Source organism: Megalops cyprinoides, chromosome 14, assembly GCF_013368585.1.
Source record: "Megalops cyprinoides isolate fMegCyp1 chromosome 14, fMegCyp1.pri, whole genome shotgun sequence".
Lineage (NCBI taxonomy): Eukaryota > Metazoa > Chordata > Actinopteri > Elopiformes > Megalopidae > Megalops > Megalops cyprinoides.
Window position 1 is genome coordinate 31,065,602 of NC_050596.1, and position 15,080 is coordinate 31,080,681.

The 15,080-nt window shown below is 38.7% G+C and overlaps 1 protein-coding gene across 1 annotated transcript in view; it reads left to right on the top strand.

Annotated features, from left to right (window-relative positions):
* Positions 1-15,080, top strand: part of ttn.1 (titin, tandem duplicate 1) — a 166,335-nt gene that overhangs the window by 36,792 nt on the left and 114,463 nt on the right. Inside the window, 33 exon segments of the mRNA XM_036544927.1 lie at positions 138-419; positions 527-805; positions 898-1,179; positions 1,271-1,549; positions 1,648-1,935; positions 2,140-2,418; positions 2,528-2,809; positions 2,907-3,185; positions 3,286-3,564; positions 3,670-3,948; positions 4,606-4,884; positions 4,978-5,259; positions 5,392-5,670; positions 5,759-6,037; positions 6,163-6,441; positions 6,531-6,818; positions 6,932-7,210; positions 7,474-7,755; positions 8,178-8,456; positions 8,564-8,845; positions 8,935-9,213; positions 9,304-9,591; positions 9,720-9,998; positions 10,104-10,382; positions 10,478-10,756; positions 10,878-11,165; positions 11,277-11,564; positions 11,757-12,047; positions 12,679-12,966; positions 13,368-13,484; positions 13,859-14,144; positions 14,259-14,442; positions 14,738-14,821. Coding sequence (XP_036400820.1) covers positions 138-419; positions 527-805; positions 898-1,179; positions 1,271-1,549; positions 1,648-1,935; positions 2,140-2,418; positions 2,528-2,809; positions 2,907-3,185; positions 3,286-3,564; positions 3,670-3,948; positions 4,606-4,884; positions 4,978-5,259; positions 5,392-5,670; positions 5,759-6,037; positions 6,163-6,441; positions 6,531-6,818; positions 6,932-7,210; positions 7,474-7,755; positions 8,178-8,456; positions 8,564-8,845; positions 8,935-9,213; positions 9,304-9,591; positions 9,720-9,998; positions 10,104-10,382; positions 10,478-10,756; positions 10,878-11,165; positions 11,277-11,564; positions 11,757-12,047; positions 12,679-12,966; positions 13,368-13,484; positions 13,859-14,144; positions 14,259-14,442; positions 14,738-14,821 — 8,846 coding nt within the window.

Here is a 15,080-nt window from a genome sequence, read left to right on the forward strand (position 1 = left end):
AAACAATTACTTATTTCTTCTTACCTTCTTTGGATGTCTTTTTACTTTGATTATGTTTATTTGAAATTCATTTTTTACTTGATATACTAATATTTTCACTCTAAATGGCTCACTTTGCAATCAAATACTTCCTGTAGAGCCCCCAACCTTTGTTAAAAGACTGGAACCAAAGATCCTTTGGAAACAGGGTGTGACTGCACGCATGCAGTGCACAGTTAAAGGCTCACCGGAACTCCACGTCACCTGGTTCATGAACGACAAAGAAATAAGCAGTGGAGAGAAATACAAAATCACCTTCAAGGGTGGCCTTGCTGTCTTAGAGATCAAGGAAATTTTTGTGGAAGACAGTGGAAATTACACCTGTGAAGTGTTAAATGAAGCTGGATGTGAAAGTTGCAGTACTCAGTTAACTGTAAAAGGTGTGTGGTATTGCCAGTCTTAATGTAATTACATTTTTAAGGATTCAGTTGTGTTCCTCTTTTAAATTATATGCAATGGTGACATGTCATCTTATTTCTGTTCTTAGAACCCCCTTCCTTCAAAAAGGAATTGCAAATGGTAGAAGTAGTAAGAGGAAGCACTGCTATATTTGAATGTGAAGTTGCTGGTACTACTCCCTTTGAAATCACTTGGTTTAAGAATAGAAAACAAGTTACAACTGATAAAAAGTACAGAATTGTCTCCCAAGCTGCCACTGCCTGTTTGGAGATCAGTTCATTTGAAAGTGCAGATGTTGGAGATTACCAATGTGTGGTATCAAATGATGTTGGGAAAATCTCTGGCAAATCATCTGCTAAACTGAAAGGTTAGTAAGGTTTAAAGAGCCTCTTGTATAAATGAAGCAGTTCTTTTTATGACAATGCGTATATTGACAAACATTGTTTTCTCTTAATATAGAGCCACCATCTTTCTCAAAGAGAATTGAAAACACTTCAGCAGTTTTGGGCAGTACTGTTAGACTACAAGGCACTCTAAAAGGGTCATTACCAATCAAGGTCACATGGATGAAGGATTCTGAAATACTGAGAGATGATGATTCTAATGTAAAAATGGAATTTGAGAACAATGTCGCCGTTCTGACAGTTGTGACTGTTAATATAACTCATAGTGGCAAATACACCTGCCAAGCTGAAAATGAAGCTGGGAAACAAAAATGTGAAGCCACATTATCAGTTCAAGGTCAGCAGCTATTTTCAGCTTTCACAAAGTTTGACAATGTCATTAATTAATTTCTGTTAACTCTTCTTACATTATTTTACTCCATTTTTAGAACCGGCTAGAATTGTAGACAAAACTCCATCCATTAGCGTGACAGCAGGAGACCCAGCATCTATAGAGTGCACAGTAGCAGGAAGCCCGGAGCTCAAAGTGAAGTGGTTCCGTGATGGAAAGGAAATAACAGCCGGCCGTAAATATAAAATGACCTTTAAAGATAATGTGGCCACCCTAAAAATTCTTGCAGCAGAAAAAGGAGACAGCTGTGAATATATGGTGGAAGTAGCCAATCGTGTAGGAAAAGACCAGTGTTCTTCTTCTGTTACTGTGCTAGGTAGGTTTTAGATTTACTCAGCCTTTTAGTGTTTTGATGCTTTTTTATACAGAATGAATTTTTCCATTCTGATAGAGCTTGTTCTTTCTTCTAAACAGATCGAATCATACCACCAACCTTCACAAAACTTCTTAAAAAAGTTGATGGAATTCTTGGCTCCAATGTCAGTATGGAATGTAAAGTCTCTGGCTCTCAGCCAATGACTGTTTCTTGGTACAAAGATGAGACTGAAATCACAACTGGTGGAAAATACCAAACAGAATTCACAGAAAGCACTGCAACTTTGGAAATCAAGGAATTAGAAAAGTCTGATGCTGGAATATATACTTGTCGTGCAACTAATTCAGCAGGAACCCGTGAGACAAGTGGAACTGTATCTGTAAAAGGTTTGAAGAACAATTCTGTCACTCTTGTATTTAGATTTATTTATAACAGATCTTATTTCCCCTGAGAAATGCTCTTCTTTTTCATGAGCATATTATCAATTTAAATCAGATATTCTTGTTGAATTATGCTTGGTTTTGTTATGCTGTTGATAAAGGATGGTTTCTTCTGTCCTTCCATTTCTTTTTCCTCTAAACAAAATGCAGAACCTCCAACCTTCACAATAAAGCCAGACTCCCAAAATGTCATACCAGGAGCAAAAGTTACTCTTAAGAGTGCTTTCACTGGCACAGCACCATTTACCATTAAGTGGTTCAAAGGGGACAAGGAAATGTCCACTGGAGGAACATGTTTTATCAAGAAAGATGCATCCTCAAGTTCACTGGAGCTTCACTCTGTGAAACCAACTGATTCAGATACCTACACTTGCCAAGTTGCCAATGATGCTGGGAAGGTGACATGCACCGCTACCTTGTTTGTAAAAGGTGCATTTTCTACTCATATTTATTACTCTACTCATGTCACTTTTAATCTCTTACGTGGGATATTTTTTGTTGGTTCTTCATATAACTCTTGTCAAAAATATTCTTCTAGAACCTCCAAAGTTCGTGAAGAAGCTTGAATATTCAAAACTTATAATGAAGGGAAGTCCTGTTGTTTTGGAATGTAAAGTAACTGGCAGTCCTGTGATTACAATTAAGTGGTTCAAGAATGACACTGAAATCAGCTCACATGATAAGTGCAAAATGACCTTCACGGACTCAGTGGCTTCCCTGGAAATTGATGCCAGTGTTGTTGATGATAGTGGGGAGTACATTTGTGAAGCATCTAGTGAAGCTGGCAGTGACCGTTGTAAAAGTATAATTACAATCAAAGGTTTGTAAAGTCATGAATATTTATCATTTTTGTTTCCAGTTTTTCCTATTATTTATCATCTTGAGGCAATACTTCAATTTATGCATTTTTGTTGTAGAACCGCCCACCTTTACAAAGGTTTTGGAATCCATGGAAGTTGTCAGAGGGTCTGATGTTGTGCTGGAGGGAAATGTTTCTGGCTCAGCTCCATTTGAAATTTCATGGTATAAAGATAGTAAACCAATTAGAAATGATAGGAAACACAAGATAAGTTCACAAAATGACACAGTTAACCTCAATATTCTAAAATGTGAAGCAGCAGATATTGGAACATATCAATGCACTGTTACAAATGAAGTGGGAACATCTTCATGTGATTGCCACGTGACACTGAAAGGTTAGTGAAATTATCATTTCATTCAGGAAATGGCTGCAGTTTTTTTAGCTGTCAGTTAAATAATCTATTTTTTGACATATATTCTGTTTCCTTTCATTAGAACCACCATCCTTTGTGCAGAAGATAGAAAACATAAGTTGCCTTGTCGGCAGTGAAATTAAAATGCAATGTATACTAAAAGGATCATTGCCAATCACTGTATCATGGATAAAGGATGATCGTGAGGTTAAAGACGATGAAAATATAAGAATGTCCTATGAGGATGAAACTGCAATACTGCAAATAACAAATATTCAGATAAATCATAGTGGAAAGTACACTTGTCAGGCAAAGAATGAAGCTGGCAGTCAGAAATGTACTGCTTCATTGGTTGTTAAAGGTTGGTTCAAATACACTGATCATTTCATTTTCAAAAAAAGAAGTAGCAACAAAAAGTAATGTATGATGAAATTCATGCATATTTTTTGTATTTTGTCTGCTACAGAACCAGCAAACATTACAGAACAAGCAAAGTCGATTAGTGTTACTGCTGGGGATCCAGCCACACTGGAGTGCAGGTTCTCGGGAACCAAAGTCCTGAAAGCAAAATGGCTGAGGAATGGAAAGGAGTTGATATCAGGCCAAAAATATAAAGTGCTCAGCACAGAAAAGAGCTCCATGTTAAAAATCCTAGCTACAGAAAAGAGTGACAGTGGAGAGTATATGTTTGAGGTCTCCAATGATGTTGGTAGCAGCACGTGTGAAGCTACAATTACTGTTCTAGGTCAGTATTTTAATATTATGTTGAAGATTTAAAAGTATTAAAAATGTTTTAGTGATAAAATAGGGCAGTTTGGATTATGTTTACTAAATGGTTTTCTTTTTATGATAGATCAAATAATCAAGCCATCTTTTACAAGAAAACTTAAAAAGATGGACAGTATCAAAGGATCGTTTGCCCACCTGGAGTGCTTGGTTTCTGGCTCCCTTCCCATGAGTGTTCTTTGGTACAAAGATGATAAGGAGATAGTAACGGATGAGAAGCATAAATGCTCATTTTTTGAAAACACAGCATTTTTGGAAATCACACGTCTTTCCAGTTCTGACAGTGGGACCTATACCTGTATTGCCCAAAACAAAGCAGGCAGTGACCAATGCTCTGGTTCATTAATTGTCAAAGGTTTGCATATGTTTTTTGTGCTGTACACAATTAATGTCAGATCGCTTATGCAAAATCTTTATTTATTAACATAATCGCACCACAAAATTTGACTGTCATTTTGAATTCTTTGACATAAATTTAACTCAAAATATAGTTATTTTTGTTATGTGTTAGTATGTTTACTATGTAATGTTAAATGAGAATATTCAGTAATGTGTTTGCTATTGTGAACAAATGCCTGAGACTGACTATCTTATTGGTCACTGTGTTTAATTTTAGAACCGCCAACTATTTTAGAAAAGCCAGACTCAATGGATGTCTTGCCTGGAGCAAGAGTGCAATTAAGTGTACTTTTAAGTGGCACTCCACCATTGACCATCAAGTGGTTTAAAAACAATAAGGAGGTTTTGTCTGGCCGTGAGTGCTTAGTTCAGAAGGACAACACCTCAACTTCACTGGAGCTCTTTTTTGCCAAGACCTCAGACTCTGGAGATTACTCTTGTGAGATCACTAATGATGTTGGCTCTGATTCCTGCAAAGTTACCCTCTTTGTCAAAGGTGTTTATTGAACTTATTTCACTCTTAATCTTCACTTCTTTACATTGCATATGCCTGTTAATACTCACAGCAATTTATATGGATTTTTTTTAGAGCCTCCAAAATTTTTGTCAGTACCGGAGAGTGTAACAGTGGTGAAATCAGGACAGCCAAAGAGATTTGAATGCCAGGTAGCTGGCACTCCTGAAATTGATATCTACTGGTTCAGAGATGGCAATGAGATCAGTCCCAGTGACAAATATAAGATGTCTTTTGTGAACTCCATGGCAAGCTTGGAGATACTCAGAACCGATACAAAAGATAGTGGAATGTATTACTGCGAGGCACGAAACGATGCTGGTAGTGAGAGCTGCAGCATGGATTTGAAAGTGAAAGGTTAGTGTTCATAGTTTGATTAAGAACTTACAAATACAAGTTTGATTGATAACTTTGTAAATACAAATAAGCTATTTTGCTTTAAATGTTGTCAGACAGAATAATGTTTTTTTAATAAATTCCCTGTTTCAGAGCCTCCAACCTTTGTGAAGGAATTAATACCCCTTGAAGTTGTAAATGGCTCTGATGCATTCTTTCAATGCCAAGTTACAGGAACAGCTCCATTTGAGTTTACTTGGCACAAGGATGCCAAGGAAATCAAGTCAAGTAAAAGGCATATTGTTTCACAAAGTAATGGTTTTATAAGCCTGGAGATACAGAAATGTGAGGTTTTAGATGTTGGTGAATATAAGTGCACTGTTGCAAATGAGGTGGGAAGTTGCACTTGCAGGACTGCACTCCGTATGAAAGGTTAGTTATTTTTACACTTTCAAGTATTAAAGAAGCCATGTATATAACATGCTTTAAATAACTTTAATTTTCATTGATTTATTATTAGAGCCACCATCATTTGTAAAGAAGATCCAAAATGTGGCCACTGTGTTGGGAGGTGTGGCCGAATTTCAGTGTGTTGTGACAGGGTCACCACCATTGTCTGTGCAATGGCAAAAAGATAATGATTGGATCTTGGAGGATCCTAATATTGAGAGGAAATTTGAGGGCAATGTTGCCTCTTTAAGAATTGCTGTCTCTGAAGCCTGTCACAGTGGGAGATATACCTGTCAGGTCATGAATGAGGCAGGACAGGAGAAGAGCTTTGCAACTCTTCTGGTGCAAGGTTTGTCTTTGCTTGAGACTTTAAAAAGGATAAGCTTGACACTGTTAACCTATCAAGGTTCTAATAGATTTAATGGTTTCATCCATTTTAAATACCTCAACATGTGCTATTTTGTTGTATTTCAGAACCACCTCAGATTACAGAGAAGCCAGAAACAATAAATGTGACCGCTGGTGATCCAGTCAGTATGGAGTGCAAGGTGTCAGGCACTCCTGAACTCAGAGTCAGGTGGCTAAAAGATGGCGAGGAGCTCACGCCCAGTAGACAACATAAACTCAGTTTTGTGAATAATGTCAGTAGTCTTAAAATTCAGTCTGCACAAATAAACAATGGTGGAAACTATACATTTGAGGTCACCAATGACTTTGGAGTGTGCAGCTGCAAAATTACATTGGTTGTTTTAGGTTAGTGCACATTTCTCCAAACAAAAGAAATTATTGTCATATAGCTGACTGAGATAAAAATGCTTACTACTGTTTTTATTTTTCTGCAGAGCAAATTATTGCTCCATCCTTCCTAAAACCATTGACAGAAATGTGGGAGGTTTTGGGATCTTGTGTGCGACTTGAATGCAAAGTTTCTGGTTCTCTTCCAATGTCTGTGGAATGGAGAAAAGACAGGAATGTCATTACTGATACAGCAAAGCCCAAGCTTGCTCAGGAAGATAACACTGTGTCCTTGGAGATCGAGCACTTGGAGAAAGCTGATGCTGGGACATATGCTTGTAAACTATCAAACAAAGCAGGAAGTTGTGAGTGCAGCGCGGCATTGATGGTGAAAGGTCAGAATGATCATTAATTTGCCAAATTTCAAACTAAACCTCTTTTTTCTCTTGAATCCGTTTGGGGTGTCTTCACCATCTTAGTTCCTACTTTTCTTTCAATACATTTTTAGAGCCACCAAGCTTTGTGTCAAAACTGGAATCCCAGGCTGTTCTCCCCAAATCTACTGTTTCTCTGAAGTGTACCTTGAAAGGAACACCACCATTTATGGTGAAATGGTTCAAGGATGGTACAGAATTGTTAACTGGACCAAACTGTTCTGCTGGACTGGAGGGCTTCTCATGCTTTTTAGAGCTTTATTCTGTTGGGATTTCACAAAGTGGAAGTTACGATTGCCAAGTGAGCAATGACGCTGGTGTTGCAAGATGCACCGCCAATATATTGGTGAAAGGTTGGAATTTACTCTTTTTTTTTCCACTCTTCGCTCAACATGCTTCCATCCCTCCATCTTCAGAGCTTTTTAAATCTTCATGTGTTTATGCAAATCACTTATTTGCTTTTTTTAAAGGTCACCCTGCTTTCCATCATATGTTGATGGAAATAACTGCTGCTCATATCTTCTAACAGCTCATCTTTTGCCATATATATTTTGTTGCTTGCATTTATTTAATCTTTCCACAGCTCAGTTTTAACTTCTATTTTTGGGCTTTGCAGAACCACCTGAATTTGTGCTGAAACTGCCACCAACTAAGTATGTGAAGCAGTGTGAGCCACTCCGTCTTGAATGCAAAGTGACTGGCACACCTTCACTTCGAATGTGCTGGTACAAAAATGACAACAGGCTCACAGAGGGAGACAACTACAGGATGTCATTTGTTGAGTCAATGGCAGCCCTTGAGATTCTCACCACAAGATTTGAGGACAGTGGCATCTATACGTGTGAAGCGCAGAATGATGCTGGGAGCATCAGCTGTAGCACCACACTAACAGTCAAAGGTCAGACATGGGAGAGAGTATTGTTGCATTTTGGATGATCCAGCTTGTTCATCTTTCATTCTGGTGGTCCTTTTCTTTGACATGCTTTTTCTGTGAATGCAATAAAAATGATATTGGAGCATGCATCTGATAGCATGGCTCTTGTCAGGCATTGTACAAATCCTAATTTTCCCTTTTATACAGCCATGTTGGAATTTATATGAAATTTCATGGAAATACTCTTTTAAAAGGCTTGTACCTTGATTGATGGTTGTGAATGTGAATATGCAGAGCATGTACTGAGCAGCATGCGGATCATTCTTTTGGTTTTTTCTTTATTGAAATTCTTCTGAAAAGTGTGAAATTCATGAAAAAGTGCTTGCCTTTGGGATGATTCTTCGAACTGCCTATTTAAAATTGCAAAACCGTTTCATCTTTTTTAGATCCACCATCCTTCCTCAAAGTACCTAAACCTGTGGAGGCTACAAAGGGCAAAGACGTCAGTCTTAATTGCGAATTGTATGGTACCCCACCCTTTGAGATAACATGGTACAAAGACAAAATACCTCTAAAGGAAAGCAGGAAGTACAAGTTGGTACATGATGGTTGCTTTGCTACTTTACATATTCTTAATATGGAGGCCTCTGATGTTGGAGATTATCAATGCAAAGCTTCAAACTGTGTTGGAAGTGAAACCTGCAGTGCTTCAGTTAGTCTCAGAGGTTAGTAAGTTTAACATACAGTATGTATGTCTTCTTCATTTTGGTTTATCTTGCCATTTTGAATATTGTTATGCTTCTGTTCACTAAATTCTTTTTACAATGTCCAGAACCGCCCAGGTTTGTGAAGAAACTGTCCAATTTGACAGCCATTTCTGGTGAAAAAGTAATGTTGGTCGCCACTGTGAAAGGATCCCAACCAATGACTGTGTCGTGGGTACAAGACAAAGATCACATCCTCAGAGATGGTGACAATCGAAAGATTACCTTTGAGAACAACCAGGTGACCCTGACTATCTTTAAGGCTGATGCAACCTCCCCCGGGAAATATACTTGCCAACTTAAAAATGATGCTGGAGTAGCGGAGTCTGTTGCCAACATAACTGTCCTAGGTTTGTAAAAAGATTCTAAAAGAAAGCTTCACATTATAATTTAGATTTTTTTCTATTTTCTTATTAATTTGATCTTCCCTACATTTCAGAGCCTGCTTCTATTGTGGATAGACCAGAGTCCTTCAGTGTCACTGCAGGTGAAACAGCTACACTAGAATGCACTGTAGCTGGGACACCAGAACTGAAGCCAAAATGGTTCAAGGATGGTGTAGAACTGTCTTCTGGAAGGAAGTACAAGATTTCCTTCTCTAAAATGATCTCCAGTCTAAAGATTCTGTCAGCAGAGAGTGGTGACACTGGAGAATATTCTTTTGAGGTTAAGAACGAGGTTGGCACAGATGTCTGCAAAATGTCTCTCACTGTACTAGGTTGGTAGCCATTGCTTCTCTATAATATAGTAATGTTTATTTTTATTCCTCCTTTACTTTTTAACTTACTTTAACCTTTTCTTTAAACAGATAAAGTTATGCCCCCCACATTCACACGGAAATTAAAGGATACTCACACAATTGTGGGTAAACCTGGTGAAATGGACTGCAAAGTTTCAGGCTCACCACCTTTCACTATCTATTGGTACCATGATGGACAAGAGATTAGAAGTGGGCCAAATCATGAAATTTCTTTTAGTGACAATACCTGCACCTTGAAAGTTCCCACTCTTAAGATGACAGATTCTGGGATGTACAAATGCAAAGCCATAAACACGGCTGGTGCCAGTGAGACCAGTGCTACTTTATTTGTGAAAGGTCAGTAAATACACAGTATTAACTAATGAGTTTATGTTCATGAATTAGTCTTTGCCCTTCTTTGAATGATTCCATTTCTGCCAAAATGGAAAATTCAGTCTTTAAAGCTATTTCCTCTCTTGATTTAGAACCTCCCTCTTTTGTGACACCGCCACAACCTATGGAAGCTATGCCTGGCAGAAATGTTACGTTTTCTGCGACTGTCAAAGGAAGCTCCCCTCTGAAACTGAAATGGTTCAGGGGCAGCCAGGAGATAGTGTCTGGAAGGGGTTGTCAAATTGCCTTACAGGGCGATATAGCAACTCTGGAACTTTTCAAAATCGACAAATCCCATGCTGGAGAGTACACATGTCAAATCATTAATGATGCTGGAAAAGAAAATTGCACCGTCAATCTGTTTGTGAAAGGTTAGTCAGCATGTTTCACAATGGCATTATTATTGAGCCATTCATTGTTCATGATGTAGATCTCTCGGATTGTGAACTAAATGATTTCCATATTATTCCACTTAGAACCTGCACACTTTGTGAAGAAATTGAGAGACCATGCTGTTGAAATAGGAAAATCACTGTTGCTTGAATGCACATACGCTGGAACCCCAGAAATACATGTGAAATGGCTCAAGGATGGCCATGAAATCTATTCTTCTTATAAATACAACATCACAACCACTGAGAACTCCTGCATATTGGAGTGTCTCAACAGTGATAAAGATGCTTCTGGAAGATACTCTTGCGAAGTTTCCAATGCAGCTGGAAGTGACACCTGTCATGCTCAAGTGTCCATATTAGGTTTGTTTCTTTAACATTGGTTTGATATATGGATCAGTACTGCTAAATCTTTTTTCAGTGGATGTTTATTATGATTGTGTATCTTTTCACTCTAGAACCACCACACTTTATTGAGAATCTGGAACCAATGGATGTGACTGCAGGAGAGGCAGTTTGCCTCAAATGCAAAATTGGAGGCACACCTGAAATAAAAGTTTCCTGGTTTAAGGGAGATGCAAAAATCCGATCCACAGCTACCTGCAAAATGGAATACACTGGTGGATATGCCTCTTTAAAACTAAGCAACACTACCAAAGCTGATGCTGGAGAATACACCTGCAAAGCTGAAAACAACATAGGATCTGCCGGCTCAAGCTGTCGTTTATCTGTGCAAGGTGATGAGCCTCTTGCTTTTAAACACCTTTAATCCTTTCCACTACAGACAGACAGTTTATACTTCAGTTCCTTGTAACAACAACAAAAGGAAATGTACATTTTTCACTGTTCTTTTTTCAGATGTCAAAACACCACCATGCTTCACTATGAAAATAAAGAGTCTCCAGCAGACTGAAGGACAGCCAGTTATATTTGAGTGCCGCATTGCAGGGTCCTCTCCTATGGAGGTCTCTTGGCTTAAAGATGGCAATCCTTTGAGATACGATAACGAATACTCAATGTCTTTTGATGATAACTCTGCTGTCCTAAAAATTGCCAGAGGTGAAATGAGACATTCAGGGGAATACACATGTGTAGCTACCAATAGCGTTGGGACAGCTTCTTGTAGAGCCAAGCTCACACTTCAAGGTTTGTTACATTTTTCACATTTAATACAAAACAACCTAAGGTTAAACTGCCCTCTTGCTTGCAACACACTGTATTAATGTGTTATTCTTAACTCTTCCATTTACACTTTAGAGCCAAGATATCCTCCAATTTTTGATAAAAAGCTGTTGCCTGTGGATGTTACAGTCGGAGACAGTGTGCAACTTGAATGCCACATGACTGGATCTTTGCCAATAAAGGTTACATGGTCAAAGAATCATAAAGACATCCGTGCAGGGGGAAATTACACAATCTCCTGTGTGGATAACACCCCACGGTTGACCATTCTGAAAGCAGATAAAGCAGACTCTGGCCAGTACTCTTGCCATGCTAGTAATGAGGTCGGAAAGGACTCTTGTACCGCTGAAGTTTCTGTGAAAGGTATTTGACCACCTAAAAACTGTGTGGTTTAATATCCTGGTGTTCACGTAGCTAGTTATGTATATAAAAAATTTTTATGTGTGCCCTCACCCTGTTCATTCCTTTCAGCTTCTCTTGGATCTGGTTTAGTAGCGGTCTTCAAACCTATCAGGTATCATTTAATCCATAACGATTCTTTTGATTTATTTCCAGAGCGCAAAATCCCTCCTACTTTCACCAAAAAGCCGTCAGAAACCTTTGAGGACACAGAGGGCAAGCTGGTGAAGATGGAAGCACGCGTGTCTGGATCACAGCCCATCAGCGTCAGCTGGTACAAAGATGGACGTGAAATCTACAGTAATGACAACTGTGAAATGTCCTTCAAGAACAACGTGGCAGTGCTGTGTATCAAGAAGGCTCAGGTCTCTGATGCTGGAAAATATTCCTGCCAGGCTTTCAATGAAGCTGGAACAGCTTCCTGCCAGGTGTCAGTAGCCATTACAGGTATGCTGTAATTCATTTAACCTAACAATTTTAATGGTTGCATACTTTTTTGCAGACAGTGAGGGGGAAGTGGGAGGGAACTTTGACAGCCAACAAACACAATGATCAGACTATTACTATTGATTCGACTGTATGCATAGTACACTGCTGTAATGATTGCTAGGCACTAAGTGAGTTTTTATTTGTTGCCTCTTGCTTGAGCAACTTTGCATCTTTGCTAGTTAAACAGCTGAACGGATGTCTGTGTGAAATTATAGTGGGATTTCCAATGATATTGGCCACCTGTTAGTGGATTTCTTTGTTCACTCTGCACTGTGAAAGCTTAAAGTATAAAGTTACTAACCAGAAAGGAAAAGTTTAAACATGTATTTGATGTAAATTTGTGTGATTTTATTACATTTTTTTGTGATTCTGCTGAAACTAAAAGTGTGTTCATTCCCAGTTTTAATTTACATTCCCAGAAGGAAATTTATTGGGTATATCATGTGTTTTGCACATTGCAATGTTAGCACATTTTTACTATTTCACTACCTTTTATCTTCAACTATAATGGAAAAAGGTTTTAATTGATGTATTTTAGATGTGTTTCTGTTGATGTGTTGATGATTACAATGCATCCCTCCCAATTCAGAGCACAAAACTCCTCCAGTCTTTGATGATCCTCTGAAACCGGTGACCATGAATGAAGGTGAGAGGCTGCACCTGAGCTGCCATGTTCGTGGATCCCCACCACTGAAGATCCAATGGATGAAGGACAGGAGGGAGGTGAAGCCCTCTGACCACACCAGGATTACGTTTGTAGATGGCACTGCCACTTTGGAAATCAGCTCTACTTCGAAAACAGATGCTGGTGACTATCTCTGCAAGGCGACCAATGATGCTGGAAGTGAATTCTGCAAGTGCAAAGTGACAATTAAAGGTACTGTAATTCTGTTTATGTAAATACTGCTTTCTTCTCCACAGTCAGAATAGTTTTTAAATGTGCAGAATATTTTTTATCATGTTTTCAAAAGTACACATCTGTATCTTGAGAGACTTGTTCAAAAATTTCATATTTTGTCAAATGTGTTCAGTGTGGAGTCTTCTCGTGCTAAATTTCAGATATTTTTTTCTGTTCATCTACAAATGCCTGCATGACATATGTAAACACATTTGCAAAGTCTTCAAAGATATATTTATTTTGATAAAATTTGTTTGAAACAGTATGCCCCGCTAGTCATTCTTCCTAGCTATAGTACAGCCTTTCTGTCCAGGCGTCCTGCCTGTGAAGTCTCACCCTCATGTTCTCCCAGTAAACCATTGAGCTGAATTTTGATTTAGAAAAAGGGAAAGGAGCACCAGCACCCACTGAACCTGCCCCGGCAGCTGCCAAACCTGTCAAGAAATTGGACAACCTGTTTTTCATTGAAGAGCCCAAGAGCGTCCAAGTGTCTGAGAGTAAGTGACAGAAACATTTATTAACAGAAATTAACCTGGCACAGTCCTCCTCAACCTCTGCGCACTCAAGCATTGAAACAGAAAAACAGTAGTGATGTCCCGCAATGGAAAAATATTCATGTTCCTATAAATAAGCAATGAGATAACTATTGTTAACAATATAGAAGTCCATAAATACAAGGGTCACCTAAGGGATATGAACCTCTACCTAAAGAACATGTAGAATAGGACAAAACAAGGTAACACAACACTTAAATATTCACTGGATTAAAGGAGAGCAAAATGTGTGGGCATTTATTGTTCTGTGTATAATTCTATTTGAACACTGCCTGTTTGCGGAATTCTGACATTTTACTTTTCTGGTATAATTTCAGAGAGCACTGCAACTTTCATTGCCAAAGTTGGGGGGGATCCCATCCCTAATGTTAAATGGATGAAGGGCAAGTGGAGGCAGATCACTCATGGTGGCCGAATCACTGTTGAGCAGAAAGGACAAGAGGCAAAGCTGGAGATCAGAGAAGTGACCAAAACTGATTCTGGACAGTACAGGTGTATCGCATCCAACAAGCATGGAGAGATTGAATGCAGCACAGACTTGAATGTCAGTGAAAAGAAGGAGGTTGCAGCACTTGAGGGAGACTTCAGAGCTAAACTGAAGAAGTAAGTGTGTCTTCTGGACCAGTTACTTCATATTGAAAGTTAAACTATTTTTATGGAGATTTGTAGGTAAAACTTCACCCACAAGAAATTTAAGGTTTTCTTTCTTTTGCATAGGACACCATCCAAACAGAAGAGTCCACAGGAGGAGAAAGAAATTGACATAGTTGAATTGCTGAGGAATGTGGATCCCAAAGAATATGAGAAGTATGCTCGCATGTATGGGATCACAGACTTCCGTGGACTTCTTCAAGCTATTGAGTTCCTGAAGAAGGAGAGAGGGGATGAAACTAGCAGAGTGGTGAGTGTGTCTTCAGCACTTGACATTTTTTGCTCGTAATGTTACCACACAACCCTTTTGCATGGTGAAAATGGCTGGTCAAAATATGTTGAAAACATTTGTCAAGTAAGTGACAAGCATGGACGTCAGTTTGTTTTGAAAAGTGCTGGGGACAACGACATGTTTGACGTGTTCTCACCTTTTTAAAGTGGTGAGAACGAAACGGGCCATGACAAAAAGTGGTGGGGACATGTCCCCAGCATAAATGACGCCTACGGTGACAAGGGTCAGGAAGTGCTTATCTTTTCTAATGTAGGAAGTGGAACACGGAGGCAGGGAATCAGACGAAGACTTGGCCCGACTTGTATCCGACTTGCAGAAGAGAATGGAACAGACAGAGGTGTGTTCGTTGTTGCATTTTTTGTTGCCAGAAATCAGAGACATTCTATTACAATTATAATTTGCTAACTGCGTATATTTTAAAATAAATAAACGTATTCACATTATTTGCAGTGTCACTTTATGTATCTGTTCTCAGCCTGCCATGTACTTTGCTTACAAAAAGAGGCTTGACAGTCTCTGTAAAACAATGAATTCATAGGGTGACCAAACATGAATTTCCACTAAATAAAGCTTGATCTTAATGTCTTACTATATGT